General features: G+C 40.6%; 2 protein-coding genes across 3 annotated transcripts; one reads left to right on the top strand and one right to left on the bottom strand.

Moving 5' to 3' along the window:
- Positions 1-382: 382 nt before the first annotated feature.
- mat2aa (methionine adenosyltransferase 2Aa) lies at positions 383-9,598 on the top strand. The gene is made up of 9 exons (XM_062412584.1): positions 383-730; positions 3,255-3,332; positions 4,080-4,202; positions 5,048-5,160; positions 5,301-5,444; positions 5,802-6,020; positions 6,248-6,430; positions 6,643-6,776; positions 6,889-9,598. Exons 1-9 carry the CDS (start codon positions 637-639, stop codon positions 6,989-6,991), a joined length of 1,191 nt encoding a protein of 396 aa, XP_062268568.1. The 5' UTR covers positions 383-636; the 3' UTR covers positions 6,992-9,598.
- Positions 9,599-9,836: 238 nt separating this feature from the next.
- LOC133974814 (prosaposin) lies at positions 9,837-14,805 on the bottom strand. Of its 2 annotated transcripts, none has more exons than XM_062412586.1 (10): positions 14,631-14,805; positions 14,472-14,518; positions 13,934-14,008; positions 12,925-13,053; positions 12,723-12,839; positions 12,549-12,629; positions 11,984-12,167; positions 10,457-10,521; positions 10,316-10,375; positions 9,837-10,128 (listed from the first exon to the last, which is right to left on the bottom strand). In XM_062412586.1, the coding sequence occupies exons 1-9, from the start codon at positions 14,680-14,682 to the stop codon at positions 10,319-10,321; spliced, it is 807 nt and encodes a 268-aa protein (XP_062268570.1). In that variant the 5' UTR covers positions 14,683-14,805; the 3' UTR covers positions 9,837-10,128; positions 10,316-10,318. The 2 variants fall into 2 exon arrangements, with proteins under 2 accessions (XP_062268570.1, XP_062268569.1); XM_062412585.1 differs by having other exon boundaries at positions 10,311-10,375; positions 14,631-14,804.
- Between the last annotated feature and the right edge of the window lie 2,553 nt (positions 14,806-17,358).

The raw sequence follows: 17,358 nt of genomic DNA, 5'->3' as shown, positions 1-17,358 counted from the left end.
TCGACTTTATGCTTGAAATTTACAAAAAAAAGAAAATTATCTATTATAGTTTGACTTTATTCTGAACTTTTTGACTTAATTCTCGAAATGCGATACTCTTTCATTTACTGACTTTAATCTAAGCATTTTGAATGTATTGTTGATATGTAAAATTAAAATACATATATTGTTGAATTTTTATATTTTATTTAAAAGAAAAAACTTAGATTGGCTTTGGCTTAATTCTCAACATGTCCTTCTCGAAGTGCTAAATCTAAAGAATACACTTGATATTGTTAAACTTTATTGTCAACATTTGCACTTGACACTCCTCCTTCCCCTCGTGCAGTTTCTCTCCACACACAGACACGCCCTCTCGCACCACATGGTCTCAGCTCAACATCAACATTGGCTGCGTAGAGATGAGTTGAAGGCTCCATAAAGTCCCAGAAGAAGCTGAGGAAGAAGAGGAAGAGGAGTTCAGTTCTTTATATTTCATGCAGGGAGCTGAAGCTGATCATTGTGTGTTTGTGTGTGTGAGGAGGAGATCTGTACGACCTGAGCTGAAGCAGGAGGTCTGTGTGAGTTTGTGTGTGTGAGTGTGAGCGTGAGAGAGAGCTGCTAGCTGGTTAGCTGACAGTGTGTTCACCCACTAAAATGAACGACCACCTGAACGGCTTCCACGGCGACTCGTACATTGATGAAGACTGCTTCCTCTTCACCTCCGAGTCGGTGGGAGAAGGACACCCGGGTGAGTGGCCTGCCTCTGCGCTGTGGTTAGCCTGGTAGCATCCTGCTAGCTTCACACAAGGTCGTGCCGGCGGCATGATGCTGTTAGCGTGTTGTTGTCAGTCAGCCCGGTCACTGAGGAGCCCGTGCATCCTCCGTTCATCTCCGTTAACACACTTTATTCAGCCTCCACACACCGTGTGAAGTAACACAACCGGTGCTCCACATCCCGGAGAAGCACGGGGCGGCGACACACCGAGGAAAACTCCGGGGTTTAGTTTATTTTCAGAGTTGACAACACGGCGGCTAGCTGTTCAAGCTAACATCCCGTTAGAGCCTGCCAGTCATGTAGCTCCACAAGTAAGCTAGCGACATGGATTTACAGCATGTTTACACCTCAGTAGCCAGAGTACCACAAACATCGCTAATATAAGACTTTAATTCCTTAATTTTAAATCAGACATTTGTCTTCTCAGTTAGAAACATGATCGAGGTCTCCTGGCAAGCCTTCTTTTAAATATTTTATTGTGTTAATGTGGAATATTGTGAAGTTCCCAGGGTCACATTAAAGTGTTGCATACGTTTTAACAATACATGCTAATATGTTATTATTTACTTTTAACAATGCTCAAAGGCACTATGATGGTGATAATGATAATATTAATACATTTAGTTTAGATGCCACCCTGTGTTTTGCAAGTTAAACATTTTAATTTGAAGGCAAACAATAGGAAACAGTTCTAATACAATCAGAAAAATAAATGTAAAGATCACATAACATTGCAGCACAGAAGTAAGAAATGTTACTGATGAGTAAAGAGTAAAAACATAATGAAATAATACATTATTTAATGAAAAACAAAAACAGATGGTACAGTCAGAACTGGGAGGGAGCACGCTTATTAAATTTTCTCTAAGAGAGATTTGAAAGAGGATAATTGTCCCTGAGAGGTTTCTTCTGTGAGAGCCCTGACCGAAAAGGCTGCGTCAGCCATGGTCCTCAGCTGGGAAAGTTCTTAACGGGTCTAAACAGTGGAGCATAGTTATAAGAAAATATAAAATCACATCATGATCACACATTAACAGCAGAAAGGGGTTTATAAGTGAATAATCAGTCAAATCAAGTTTATTTATGTCACATTTGAGATGACAAGCATAGACTAAAACACACAGCTGCACCACAGATACATGACCTGACTAAATATGAGTTGAAATATTTAAAGTATGAAGATATTGTATATACAAGAAAAGAATAAGCAATAAAAATGTTAATTAAATTAAACAGAAAAAAGCAAGCACATTATATTAAAATGCATAAAAATACACTGAAGTCATTAGAAAGCAACGTGATACATATATTGATTTCTAATGATTTCTAACATACTCTGTTGATAGGGCATAATTCAAAACAACTTTAATTGTCATTGAATGGCCATTCTAATAAAGTACATATTACTTATACTAATGCAGTCTAATGCAAGAGCCCTGCAATAAATCCCACTTTCCCAAAGCTGTCACTGTTCATCTAAGCAGCAGCTGTTTAGTTTATCTGTGTTTTGAAGGTTGCTGTTTAAAAGCGTGGGTAATAAACTATATGTTCCATCCCCAACACTGACCATTAAGAGCTTTCTAGACTAAAACTAAACAGTGGAACCCCCATAAACCCACCCATGAAGGTAGGACTTATTGCAGGGCTGTTGCATTAAGCTGTTAGTTTTAGTTTGATATTTGTAACAATAAATAATAATTTAAAAGCTATTCAGCCGGTTGTCATAGAGCGCACTGCAGTTTTCAGAATTGCACTAAGGCAGTGGGGGCAGCTCTAATGAAACGGATAATAGGATTACTTCTACCTAAATATAGGATCTGCAGGGGCTGCTGCTCCGCTGTGGGTATAAAGTCGTCACAACCACACACTCTACAGGTTCAGGACAGCAGAAGCACCTGAAGAGATCCCGAGTAGTAACGCTCTTTAAAGGTCCCATTTTGTGAGGCATGTAAAACATTTGGAACTTGTGTGAACGGCTCGAGCCATCCTTAGAACGCTGCCAAACAGGTCAGTGTTGGAGCTCATTCAGAGAATACCAAAGGGAAGTCTCCAGTCCCTAAGGGATGAGCGAGGTAATACTGTTTTCAAGTTGTGAGGCCGTAAACCGGGAGATGTTAGAAGTAATCAGGAATATTCATTGAGGTTGAGATTATCAGAAAATCATCAGATAATCATCAGTGCCCATGAGACGAAGTGGGAACTTAAAATACAGGAGCACGTTCAGTATAACAATGGTAACTGTGGTTTTTTTCGCTTCAAATAAATTATAACCAGGATATTATAATCAGGATTTTTGTTGATCTAGTAAAGCTGTGTTTAATTTCAACCAACTTGCATCTCATTTTCAAAGTGTGCTAACCTGTTTTGCATAAATGACTTTGATTGGGGTGAACTTGTGCTCTACTACTGTGTAGATTTAACAATGCATTGAAACGTACAAAAGATTTGAAATGTGGTTTCAAGGTTTCTAAAACATTCTCTCATGTTAACTCCACAGATAAGATTTGTGACCAGATCAGTGATGCTGTGTTGGATGCACACCTCTCACAAGACCCCGATGCCAAAGTAGCATGTGGTTAGTCTGTCAATTACCAAGTATTTGTTGTTGAAGTGTGCATATGCAAGAGGAAGCCTTTTGCAAAATCAAGGTGAGGTTGCGAATATTTGCATGCATATTAGATACTGCATCTCGGGTAAAGCTTTATCTTAACCTCCGTATACATGCATAGACATGTGAAACAGGGGGTGGTGCAGATAGTTGATCCACTTGTTATCCTCAGAATGGGGTTATCTATCCAGTCCAACCAGTTATAAGTGTTGATCTGTTCTTTTCTTAGCAATTTCTTGGCAATAAGCCTATATCGGTTAAACTGTGAAGTGTGAAAGGGGAAGACGAGCGTTGAAGGGCCGGGTCAGTCACGTCTCCACCCAAGTTGAGCCGTTTATGCCGTGTTTGACAACATGCAACCACTGACGGCTTACAACACGTACTTGAATCTGCCGGACAAAAGGCCATCTGCCACCGATTCATCTGATGCATCATTCACAAGGGGGGCTGGACTAAGAGTTCATGCCCTGCACCAAGATTTAAAGCCTTTAGATGATGACAATAAAGCTGCAACACTTAAAATTACAAATGCTTTGCAGTAACTGGTTCTCAAAAGCGAGAAATAATTAATCTTGAAAATAAATGTCATTATGTACGTTGGTAAGACTGCTTCAGTAGGCCAGTCTGTGTTTTATCTTCCCCTTTGTATTTTCAATGATCTATTATATACAAACCCCCCCTCACCCCTCACACCACACGTCTTTGTGTCCTCAGAGACTGTTGCTAAGACGGGGATGATACTGCTTGCCGGGGAGATCACCTCCAGAGCCACCGTCGATTATCAGAAGATTGTCAGAGAGACAATCAAGAACATTGGCTACGATGACTCCTCCAAAGGTACAGTGATGAAAGTAGCTGGTTGTGAGTTTAGATCAGGTTGAGATTAACTCAGTTGGGCTCCATGTTCAGAAGCTTTATGTTTTTTCCCAGGTGATGTCCTCTCCTGCAGATTTGCAGTGTCTTACCCATCAGCTTAAACTGCTTTAATGAAGCCGCCTTGGCTGACGCCACATTTCTAACGGATGTGTGTCGTCAAGATTTGAACACTTCTCTTAATGATTCTGCTCATTCATCAAGTATTTAAGGTTAAAGTTGTTTAGAATAAAGACTAAAGACACATATTTAAAACATGAATGCAGATGTCTGTATGTTGCTCTGACCATTTCAGAATATGTTTATTAACGCATCCACTACAATACTTTGAGTCAATCAATACATTATCTACAGGGCAGTTTAATACCTGGTTTAGTACCCATCCCTCAACATGACGTTAACACAGCGACACCTGCTCGGTACAGTTTGTTCACAAGTCATGAGACAAATTAAGTCATAAAGGGGAGTGTTTTTTACATTAAGGTGCATACTGTCGCCACTGTGATCCACACCCTGCCCTTCCCACATGCACTCTTACACAAATACACAGACACAAACAGTACAATTCCAGTATCTTCTATTACATGGAAAGTATAATTATTGCTTATTATTTATGAGTTTTTTTTTTTTTTAATTTCCATCAGAGTTTTCTAATATCTGGTATCTGCTGATCCTATATTTTAATTTATTACATTCCGAGCTTGGTGAATCTGTACAACCCCCCAGCAGAACATCATCCAACCCCATTTAAAGGAAGCTCAGTGGTGAGGACTGAGATGGTAAAAGTTGTGAAACGTTTTGTTTTACAGGCTTCGACTATAAGACCTGTAATGTGCTGGTGGCTCTGGAGCAGCAGTCCCCGGACATCGCTCAGGGGGTTCACCTGGACCGAAATGAAGAGGACGTAGGTGCCGGTGACCAGGTCGGACTGTTCTTACATTTAAGTTTTGGGTTTGATCCACAGACGACTGGTAAATGGATCCAGAGATGTGGTGGTGATTTAAAGTTTGTGGTCTTGTCTTCCCGTTCTCATGCTGGTGGTTGTGGCTACACCTCTGATAGGGTCTGATGTTTGGATATGCTACTGATGAAACTGAGGAGTGCATGCCCCTCACTATCGTCCTGGCCCACAAGCTCAATGCAAAGATGGCTGAATTGCGCCGAAATGGAACGCTGCCGTGGCTCCGACCTGATTCCAAAACTCAGGTAAGACCTGGAAACATTACCTCAACTTCCAGAAGGTCCATCTGCACATCTTTGAAAGTCTGTCTTTGTAATACTTTGTTTTAATGTTAATCTCCATTCATGCATTTTAAAGATTGCACCTAGATACATTTTGCTATGACTTCCCTTCCAGAGCTTCATCTACTGTGAGCCAACCATGATTTCTTCAGGCAGCTTTTTTTCCCCCAATATATAGACCACAAACCAAAGTTATGTCTTAGGGTTAGGGTTTCGTGATTTTGTGATTGAAACTGACACTGATCTGAAGAAGAACAGTTAACAATACTTTTTCACTTTATAAATATTTATATTTATTTAATCATGATTGGCCTCCATCAGGTGACCGTTCAGTACCGACAGGACCGAGGTGCCATGGTGCCGTTGCGTGTCCACACCGTCGTGGTGTCTGTGCAGCACGACGAGTTTATAGGTTTGGACCAGATGCGCCATTGTCTGAAGGAGCAGGTGGTGAGAGACGTGATTCCCAGTGGGTACCTCGATGATAACACCATATACCACCTGCAGCCCAGCGGCCGCTTTGTCATTGGGGGACCTCAGGTGAGACTTAAACTTCTTTAACGTATTTTAAGCCACACCAAAAACAATGACTGCAGTTTTTTTTATTCAACAGATACATAGTAGGAATTTGGAAAAATATTGTAATGGGCCTGATTTCCACATCTATTTTAACTTAATAGTAGAAAGTAAAAGTAAAAAGAAGCTCCTTTAAGAGGCTTCTCTGAAATTGTCCCCTGTTATATAATGTGCCTGTTCCTTCCCAACAGGGTGATGCTGGTCTTACTGGTCGTAAGATCATTGTCGATACCTACGGGGGCTGGGGAGCTCACGGAGGCGGAGCCTTCTCTGGGAAAGACTACACAAAGGTAGACCGCTCCGCCGCCTATGCAGCCCGCTGGGTGGCCAAATCTCTGGTAAAAGCTAGGCTCTGCAGGCGTGTGCTGGTCCAGGTGAGTGCACAGTTGTGTATAGTGCTAAATTTGTATAATTATATATTGATTAGGCGGATGTATCTATGGGCTTTTTTACATTCCTTTTTCCCAATTTCCCATTATTTTCAATATAAAAAAACACAGTTTATACTCAATGCTTTCTATTCTCTCCAACCGCTCTCTTGTTGCAGATAAATTAATTTTGTTTGCATTATTGTCATCTCTTTCAGGTCTCCTATGCTATTGGAATTGCCTATCCCCTCTCTGTCTCCATCTTCCATTATGGGACGTCCCAGAAGAGTGAGAGGGACCTGCTGGACATCGTGAATAAAAACTTTGACCTCCGTCCAGGGGTTATCGTGAGGTATGGTGTAATGTCTTATTTCTGAGTTGTTGATTTTGAATTAAAGTTCCCTCTGTATACATTTTAAAAATGTCCAGTTTTTATACAATGTATTTATTTTGTTCCGTCGCAGGGAGCTTGACCTGAAGAAGCCAATCTACCAGGGCACTGCAGCCTATGGCCACTTTGGTCGGGACGTCTTCTCCTGGGAGGTGCCCAAGAAGCTGAAATACTGAACCCCTCCTCTGATATCCCAGCAGGCCTTAGGTGTATTACAGATAAACCTGTGTTCGTCTTCTTCCCTCCTTCCTCCTCCTCCTCCCTCCTCCTCCTCTGACCCCGTCCTCCTTGCACTTATAGCCACATAATCACAACCTCTACAACACAAAAACATGCCCTTTTCCCACCTGTTAGACATTTACACATCCTTGAAGAGACAACAGAAGTATTTCGGTTGTCAAAATATTCAACTGAGCAGTGTTGGAGAAATGGTACATTTAGATTTGAGCAGTGCTGCCATCTTTTATTAATCTTTTGGCGTACTCAAACTTTTTGCAGGGTGAAGTTATTTAGTGTCCTTACATTGACAATTTACATTAAAACCATATTTATTGTTGATTTCCAACAGGACCGTGTGCATAAATGCCAGTAATGGAAACATTTCCAGTATCACTCAGTTTAAAAATTGAGTCAAATTGCAGTTTAGCTGCAGAAACAATCAGAGCTTGTCGTCCACTGCTGCTTTCTCTTTAAATGTCATTTCCAGTGTCCCCTAACTGCGTTGGGTTAAGAGCCATTTAGTGTCGCATCAGCTCTGTTTCCCGTACAGCACACATCCTGTCTGGTTTCGAAAATTTAAAGGCACAATTGGGGCGGAGTGATCTAAAAACCTGCTTGTTTGTCTTCTCTGTGCAGTCCCTTCAGGCCACGTTTTTTCTGACGTTTTACAGAGAAGTCAGAAGCTGCTAATGACCTTGTGGTCTTGTTGGGCTGCACCGTGAAATCACTCTATATTTGTACGTTTTCTTGGTTTAAATGTCATGCGAGTGTTTCAGATGATAAATGTGTAAATGCTCTACCGACCAAAAACAAAACTAAAGGCATGGCACAGTCCTCACCCTTCCTTAAGACTGAATCTGGGTGTAGCTACAGAGAAACCCAGGCTCAGTTGCCTTTGGACGGGGGCTGCCTATATCCCATGGCAACATTGTACTTGAAATAATTTATATAATGGTTGATGAACAAACGATTTACCGTCTGCACATGATATTCAAAACAGAACTGATATAGAAGCACATGAGCAGACATAGAGATGAGGGGCTGCGCACATCAGCTCAGTGAATGTAAGACGTGACTGATCTGGTCTTTCGAGTTAAAAAAACCTGGCATCAGATTTGTAACTGTTTGCTCGTGGAGTTTGAATCTTCCACTGGAATTGCACATTAGCTCAAGTACACCCAAAATGGAAAATACTTCTGTTTTCAATGTTAAGTGTGCAGTAGTGTTGAGCCTAGAACTCACGTTTATTTTATACATTTATTTATTTGTTTTTAGACATATTAACTCTGAGGGTCATGAATGGCAGTAGTCCAAAAGTCCAACCTTTTCCTACCTGTTACTTTAAAGCCAGGATGTGGTGCAAACAGTACATGCCTTTGCTTCCCCAGATGTTCTTTGACTTACTCCTCGATGTGTGGCAACAAAAACGGTTAAAGGTCACTGGAAAATTACACTGATGTAAAAGAACTGTTATTTGATTAAAGTAAATAGAAAAATGTGCTCTGATAGTTCAGGTTAGGGTTGCTTGGTAACGCAGTAGTTGATGCTCTCATGCGCAGTGACTGACGACCATTAGTCATCTGTCGCACGCACCCGTCGTGAAGCGCTCTGTGCCACCTGTGCACCGTGATGTCGTCCATAAGTTGCTCTACTTCCAGCCCAAGGGAGCATTTACTGTTTAGCTCGACCCAGCATGCACCTTCCAGGTGTTTGATTCGCTCTTCTGGATGCGAATCAGCAGCAGCCAATTTAATGTGGCTCGTTATATGTGTTACATTCTCAAAATTTGAATAATTCCATCATCTCACTTATTTCTATTGAGGCAAAAAATGGAAATGGGCCTAAGAGTTAAAATACTGACGATTAAAGTTGCTCTGAAAAGTACATGTTCACTAAAACTACTTTATTACAGTAATGTGAGTAATTGTAACTCTATCCTCTCACCAGTGGTCAACACAGCATAGTAACAGGATCAAGGCTAAAACAGCTGTAAACCTAAGTGAAGTTACTATTCACTGGTCTGAGTCTTTGTCTAAAAGCTCTTTATCTTTATTATAGAAAGATTGCACTGTCTTCTTTAATAAAACTGAATTTAAGGATTGTTTTCTACTCACTCAACACTGATCTCATTTCTTTTGGCACCACTTTGTGGCTCCTCGACTGTACTCCAAAGAAAGCTCCCGTATGAGCCACAGGGTGGCGCTGTAGGAGCTTTTCAGATTCATGTGTCTGTGAGATCCTCAACCTACTCCTCAACCTAATGCCTGGTTGGTGTTGTACAGAGAAACCAACCTGTTTACAAGTTGATGGTGGCTTAGAGGAACACATTTTTTTTCACTGTTAATAACTGTTTTAATTATTGAAAGTGATCCGTTGCTGAATGTGTGAAAGTGCCTTTTCTGCGATGTCCCCAAATATCTGACTTCTTACCTACTTACCCCCCACCCCCCAGTTTCTCCCCTGAGGCAGCAACTTTCCTCTCTAAATACTGCAGAGTCTGATTTGGTGTTTCTCTTTTAAATCACTCAAATAAAGTGCACACTTGCTTGTGCTCATGGGCTGGGCTTCTGGCTATGTATCATTTTATTGTATTATAAATATATATAACTCTTAATAATTAGTAAGTGAAGGTTTTTGCAACATGTTTTACTCCAAACTCTCGCAGCAAGTTCTCAGGCTTTTTGGACCTCAGTGTGGATTAATCTGAAAACTGTTGACATCCTTTTTTTTTTTATTAATGAGTGCAGTCTGTGGTCAAGTGGTCTATCATAGCCCATAATAAACACACCTCCTTTAACAAAATCCATTGAGATCATTTGCCTGATATCTTTAATAAAAGCAGATGAAAAATTAATTTTACTAAGTACAAAAATCTAACCAGAAACCCTAATTAAAATGGAAAACAGTGAAAAGTTTACAGCTTCATTGTTTAAATGTAAGCATTTAACATTTTGATACAATGTCTTCTTCTTAAATCTCTAAATCTACAGTAAGGTCCTAAATCAGTATGTGAAAGTACAGACTGTGACAGGTGGTTACAGTCTGATGTTGAAAGATCGTCACAGAGGCGATGGCTCATATTTTCAGTCCCGTCCTGAAAAGAGCAGTATTGAGAGATCATTAATGTTGCTGTCAATCATTTCAGCAATCAAATATTATCTGTACCGCCTATATTCAAAAATCACATTGTGTCTCACAGAGCTGAACAAGGTGCGACATCCCCTTTTCTCAAACCCTCAATTGTATGTTTATTAAATTCACCAGCAAACTACCTACCTCACATTTTAGAGCGTGTTGCTGTCGAGCGGCTTCCAGGCAAATCTCTGGCAGTAGAACAGAGTCTGTGTGAACCGGGTAAAGAATGTGGTCATCACTGAGAATTCACAAGTTAATCAACTGAACAAGAATCGCTGTCCACTTACTCCACATCTGAGGGCAGTCGAGACGTCTCTGCACCTGTATGTCGTCACAGTGCACGGGTCTGAGACTAGATAAAGAGACAATGAATGATTCATTTAGTGATGTTAATAGACAACGGAAATCATTTATTACTGATTATTGATTAATAATCCCTTTTTAGGATTTTGGATAGCTTCAGCATTTCAGCTTCTGCACCTAATTTGGTTTATTACTGGGATGCATAAATGTCATCAACATTAATGGTCAGTCTGTATTAGGAGGATGGTCCAAACTTGGTCAGTAAATTAATTCAGAGTGTTTCTCCAGAGGAACTTTTTGTAGCTGATCAGTCGGAGGTGTGTGTGTTTGAGGGACGACTCCTCTGCCGTACAGAATGCTAGTTAACATTTTCTGTGAGAATGATCTCTATCGGGCTTCTGACTGTCAAAAGCAGGGGGCGGCTCCTGGCATAGGCGACATAGGCGGTTGTCTAGGGCACAAAATGCAGAGAGGGCGCCAAGGGTGGGTGAGGAGCCACAGGCAACAGGGTCATTCACTGCAGTAACTGTAGGGACTGGGGCACACTGCAGGGGCTCTTTCACTTTCACTCGTGAGACACTGGCTGGGATCCTGCTGCTGTGGCTCGATGTGTTTCTGAATAATCGCTTTAATTAATTAATAAGCAGACACCTCTTACGAGAAACAAGTTTCTTTCAAGGAACCTGACTATTAGCTTTCAATAAAAAACAGCTCTAAAAATAGTCCAGGAACTGAAAGCTGTTTTGTCTGAGACACTCAATGGATTTGTTCCATGCAGCCCTGAAGGCAGCTAAGGGTGGAGCACACGTGTCAAGGAAATGGTAATAAATAATTTCATTAATTAATAAAAAATGAGGAAGAGTTATAAAAATAACCATGACACTTGTTCATAGTGATGTCTCATAGTGATGTCTCATACATGTACACATGCAGTTAACCCATACATATGTTTGTTTTCTCTCATGTGTAGACTATTTTTTACTGTTACATTATTCATCTAAAAATAAATTAAATCCCATAGGAACTGATTTGGTGCATTTGATTAATTATTATTCCCTGGTTTGTTGATGGAGGTTGATAGAGGCTTTGCATGGATCCATGTTAGCGCCTTCAGTCAAACTACCTGTTCCTTTTAGATGTTGTAAAGTTATTGTTAAAAAATATGACTTTTTTACCAGTATCTGATGCCCTGTTAAAAAGTCTTGAGGCTTCACTTTAACCTCCTAATACCCACACACTGATCAAAGATGATACATTAGAGAGCACACGGTTTTATTTAGTGCAATAGCAACTTTTCAAACATATTTCAAGGCAACTTGGCCAATATGAAATCTCACCTAGGGCTACAACATCTCCAGGACTGGCCCTGGTCAAAAGTATTTATTACTTGGTGATGTTTGGTTGAGTATTTTCTCCAAATTACTGGCTGAGCTGTGAATCATTCACTCGCAAAAGATACCCACAATTTAAAAGTTTCTAAGCTCAGTCGTGCTGACACCAAACTGACTGACCTGCCACGGCAGCGTCCTGCCAGTCGCACTGGTGGAGGAGGGAGCAGATGGCCCGGGGCGTCGCGAATCTTGTGATTTCGTCCAGCACCGTCTTGCCAAACCGGTCTATGAAGGTCATGCACTCGTCGTGGTAGACCGAGGGCAAAATGTGACAAATCTCGTCCAGCAACTTGACCACTTCTGCCTGTTAGAGGGGCGGGACGGACATCAGGCAGTTAAGTTCATTTGACAGCTCAGTCGAGAATAATCAAAACCAAAAAAATAGCTGACAATGAAAAACAATAAAATACATTAAAAAAAATAAATGCAATCTTATATTAAAAAAGCAATAACATAATGTGTATAAACTATACTTCTAATATACTGCTTTAATATCTGTGACACATTCCTTAGGGGGGACGTGACAAACCTCTCACTGCGTCACCGGGTACATGAGCAGGATGTAAAAATATGAGTGGGCTCCTTGATGGCGGACACATGGCGTCTGGTGGCATTTGAACGTCTCCGTGCAGCACAAAGAGACACTGTGACACACGTGTCCCTTCCCTGCAGCAGAGTGACTCACCTCCGTCCTTTCTATAGGCAGCAGGTCCTCCAGCGTTTTGAGGAGGAACAGGCAGAAGGAGCAGGCTGACGTGGGCCGCCCCTGAGACACAGACACAAAGAGCATAAAAGCACAAGGAGCTCAGGTTTCCTCTCAGTAAAGTATTTGTTCCTTTCAAATATGTACTTTACTGACATTTTGGCTCGTCACAGCAGCCTGCAGGGCCTGCTCGGCAAAATAGCCGAGTATCTTCTCCCGTCTGTCACAAGACGAGCCGCAGAGTCCAATCAGTTTGCAGACCTCCGCTGGTTTCTACAGAGATAGAGACGTGACGGTAGTGCAGACCTCTGACTGCAAACTGTTAGTGATTCAGTCCTGGTACTTTCCCTGAACTTACTACCAATCCAGTTATGAAGGCGAAGGCCAGTGGAAGCATCTTCTCCACCTCTTTCCTGCAGAGAGTGGCCATGCTGGGTGGGCCGGGCAGGTGGTCACACAGAGTCTCAATGCCATCTATCATCTTTTTCTAAGTGAAGACAAAAAAAACTTATTTTAGGAGAATTGCAACATTATCCCCCTCTGCCAACGACAGGCACAGATCAGACATTTTAAGCAATGTAGACTAAATTGTTTTCTGGATTCTTTAATCTGGATTTTTAAACGTGCAGGACAAAAAGAGGCTGAGAAACAGGAACCAATCAGTGAGAGAGGTGTTTTGGGAAAATGTACTAAGTGTGGTTGAAACTATTTTGTATTTGGAATGTAAGCTGTGACAGCCTTGTCTAAAGACGTGTTACACATGGGAAACAACTGTTTGTGTTTAGATTCCTCTCCTTCCCGCGCCTACTGAACCAGTCTGGATTGGTTCAGAGAGACAGCCCTCAGTCCTCCTATACCCTTGTATTTGACTCTTCTCTATCTTGACTCTGAGATCCTTAGGACTCTTGCTGTGTTGATCCTTTCTGCAGAAAGCCCCTTATTAAATACACGTCGATAACTTTGGTGTTTCCAGCCTCTTGTATTTCCAGATTTCCATCACAGTGGTCAGAAGATACCTGGTCATCTGTGAGCATGAGGTGCAATGAAACGGACAGGATCCTGTTTCGTGCATGTATTTTTAAACACCACCCGTTGAAACTTTGTGTAATTGATAAAATGTAACATAATTGTTTTCATCTGATTACTTAAATCCCAGTTTTCATAAGTGGTCAATAAGTAAATCTGTTTAATTTATACATTTTGGGGCAACCTTTCCTTTATCATGTGTTTGTGCGCATGACTGAATGTTTATTTTTTACCTAATGAAAAAACTATTCAACCACAGATTCTTGAGATCTGAATTTGGACACAACATGATCAGTTAGCGAATATGAATTGTCCAGCTTGTGCTCCACTGTTGCTCTCACCTGCAGGTCTGCACTGGAGAGCAGGTCCTCAAGGAGTTCGAACATTTGAGTGCAGTCCTTGCAGACGTCCCCGGTCTTAGTATAAAATCAAAATCAGATAATGAACATATCATTAAAACTTCAACTGATTAGGGCTTGTTCAGTTGTCAATGGCACTTAATGTAGTCAGAAATTGGTTCGATATTCATATATTGAGTTTTTCAAGAAGTGAAATGGCGGCTTTGTCAGTGTCTCATGATGCGAAACTGAAATATTAGAAAAACTAACTTTTGTTCCGTAATTTTGAAGAAAGTACATGAAGAAACTTCCTGATTTTGAACAAATGCAAATTTCTATTCCTTTTGAAGTAGATGAACTATGTTTCTTTACAGTTCTTCTTTTGCTATAGATTTATTTATGTGTCAGTAGCTGCAGGTATTTCAGAATAATAGCGTTTGATTCATAGTGGCCTGTTAGCATCTGTCTACCTTCAAGACAGGTGTTATGTAGGTGAATAACTTTTGGATTTTGTTACCCGAAATGAGGAATCACAACTTACGGCTCTTGTGGCGTCTGGAACACGTTGCAAGGCCCCTGCATTCAGATCTGTGGAGATGAATGTTCACTCTTATTTATTTCATCCCTTCAGTTTTTCACTCTACACTCTCGGTATTAATTCATCTTCTTATTGCAACTGATAAACTTTGCATTGTCTTACCAAAGCTCTGGAGTCCGATGAAGAGAAACAGCATGAACTGCAGCGCGGCCATCCTCGGCTAATTTCAGGCTTTTTACTTGAACGTCCTCTGAGTGCAGTTTGTGTTTGACGTGACCCACTTGCCAGTCGTACTGCTTTGATTAGAGTTGTTATGAGCAAAGCAGAACATTGTTTCCTTTCACTCTTAATATGCTTATATTAGTCAAGTTTCACATTCAGTTCCTCAAAATCAAGGTGCGACCACTTGAGGAGCCTTATTTGAAAACCTCAGACATGTTCCCTTGTGCTCTGTAGATACACAGACACACAGTTTAGTTTGGTTTATTAACCCTGAGAACTGATATTTGAATCTTTTATTAATAATAACATTAACCCTAATGTTTTTAATGTCAGTGTAATGTATAATCATCTTCCTTTTCCCACAATGAAGCTAATAACTTTCGCATCACAGACTGATTACTACAATGAACCATTAATACATATTGACGACATGACAAAGCGTCCCCAATTGCCCCCTAGTGGCTGGCTGCTGTATAAGTCATAAATCTAACCTCCTCCATGTCAGCAGATTGGACATGGACCAAACAAAAATGTCCAAGAAAATGTTCAAACGTGGCTCCAGTATTTTAGGTATTTCTTAACAAATTGCTAAATGTTCAAATGTACATTTTTACAGTAAGTTAAATTTAAGGTCTAAAGTTGGGGGTGAAACATTTGGATTGACAGCTGAGACTGAGATACCATTGATCAGGGGTATTTTTATGCAAGTTCTGGCCAATGCAGCTCCAGCCCCTAATTGCTACTAAGCAGACTCTGGCTCCGAATGCGTCATCTGGCAGCGTTTGAATCTGGGATATTGTGGCTTAATTTCTGGATTGTGGGAAGAAGTAGAGACGCATCTTCCGTCTTTATATATCGTCTGTGAGTGGGACAAAATTACTCTGCTGCTTTGGAACAGCTCTCTCAACTTTATAGAACTGTCTTAGCAACTAGTCAAACAACACGGAGGAGAGGAAGTGTTTAATGTGATTTAACCGTCTCTATTGAAGTGGTCATATTAGTCTCTGTGTGTTAACAACAAATAAGTAACGGCGATACAGATGAATTTCCCTCCCTTTTCTTTCGAAGACCGCTGATTGTGTCCTTTGTCAAACTCTTAGCTATCGTTGTTTGTTTAATCCGTAATGGTTCACAACCACGCCTGGAAGTTTTCTTCTTGTTATCTAAGGTCTTCCTGCTCGTTCAACCAAACTGCCACAGAAAAAACTTCAAGGAAATCAGCAATGATCACAATCTTTGCCTGGACCACATGATCCTATCATTGCCTTTTACAATCAGGTGTACAGATCTGCGTCAGTAGGGTTGTTCCATGAAACAACCCTGCTTCCTTCTTTGTACCTGTCAGCTTGAGAAACGGCCCTGACATTGCGAATTATCTCTCAGAGGTTAAGGTGTCTTTGTTCGACACACTGCTTTCTTTTCTTTTGAAGTTTCCAAACACATTTGCTTTGTTCCACCGAGATTTGGCTCAGTGACCAGCAGGGCCTATGGCTGCCTATTGTGTCACTGCCTATTGTGTCATTGCCCTCGAATGAAATGCTGTTTGTCTCTTGTGGAGTTTTAATCAATATTCAATATGGAGACATTTAATTTGATGTTTCTTTCTGTTTAATTTGTCATGCAGTAACTACCTGGGCAGACACATTATCATAAAGGGCATTTGAGCGCTTCCTTTTGCTGATTATTTGGCTGCTTTTAATATCACAACAGTTTAAAAAAAAAGATTATTAAGTGAGTCAAAAATATCCAACACTCACTGAATTTAGCTTCTTGTGTGAAAATGTGAGGATTTGCTGCTTCTTCTTGTTCACATCATTATTATGTGCACTGAATAACTTTGGTTTTATGACAAAATAGTTTAATTTCAAAGACACGACCATGTCTGATAATTGTGAGGCTCGTTTTTCACTACTTCATGTAAATCATTTTTAAAGTGATCTGAGTGAGTGTGATCGGGCCACACACACACACACACACACACACACACACACACACACAAACACACACACAAACACACACAGCATCTGTAGTCTCTGGATCTGCTTTCTTACTTGTGCACTTCCTCACTTTGTAAAACCCTGTTGCTTTACAAAACAACTAAGACAGAATTGAGGAAGCTGGAAGTTCCTGCACTTGTGCTTTATAACAAATAACAGTTTTAATCACTTTTGATAGTCGGGCTAACCTAGTTGTGTTATATTTCCCATACGTTCTACGTATATTATACACATATTAGACAATTTTACATCAGTTCAAATACCCAGCACTTCAGCCTGAAATAATAAAAATATTGCAAGATGAGAAGTTTTTGTGGTTTAAACTTTAAGTGATCATGCACAGGGTTCCAATGTATGTTATATATTTCTATATAACATGGTCATCATCTACTGTAAATTAAGCATATAACTGTTGGTAATTTGTAGAATTGATTGGTGTTCTGTCTGACAGTGAAACACAGAACATAGATTAGTGTATCTGTATAGAGTAGCTGGTGGAACATAAGCTACTCTATACAGAAGAAGGAATGATGATGTTAATTGGGTGTTTCCATCCTTCATAATCTAGGAAAACTCCTCCTGGCTGTCAAGGAATTTAGCACATTTGAATTTTATCATATGAAATGTCCGACTTTGTGCTCGTCCAGCCTGAGAAACTGCTTCATCATTTT

Source organism: Platichthys flesus, chromosome 19, assembly GCF_949316205.1.
Source record: "Platichthys flesus chromosome 19, fPlaFle2.1, whole genome shotgun sequence".
In the NCBI taxonomy this organism is placed as follows: domain Eukaryota; kingdom Metazoa; phylum Chordata; class Actinopteri; order Pleuronectiformes; family Pleuronectidae; genus Platichthys; species Platichthys flesus.
This window is presented reverse-complemented; position numbering and strand designations above follow the sequence as displayed.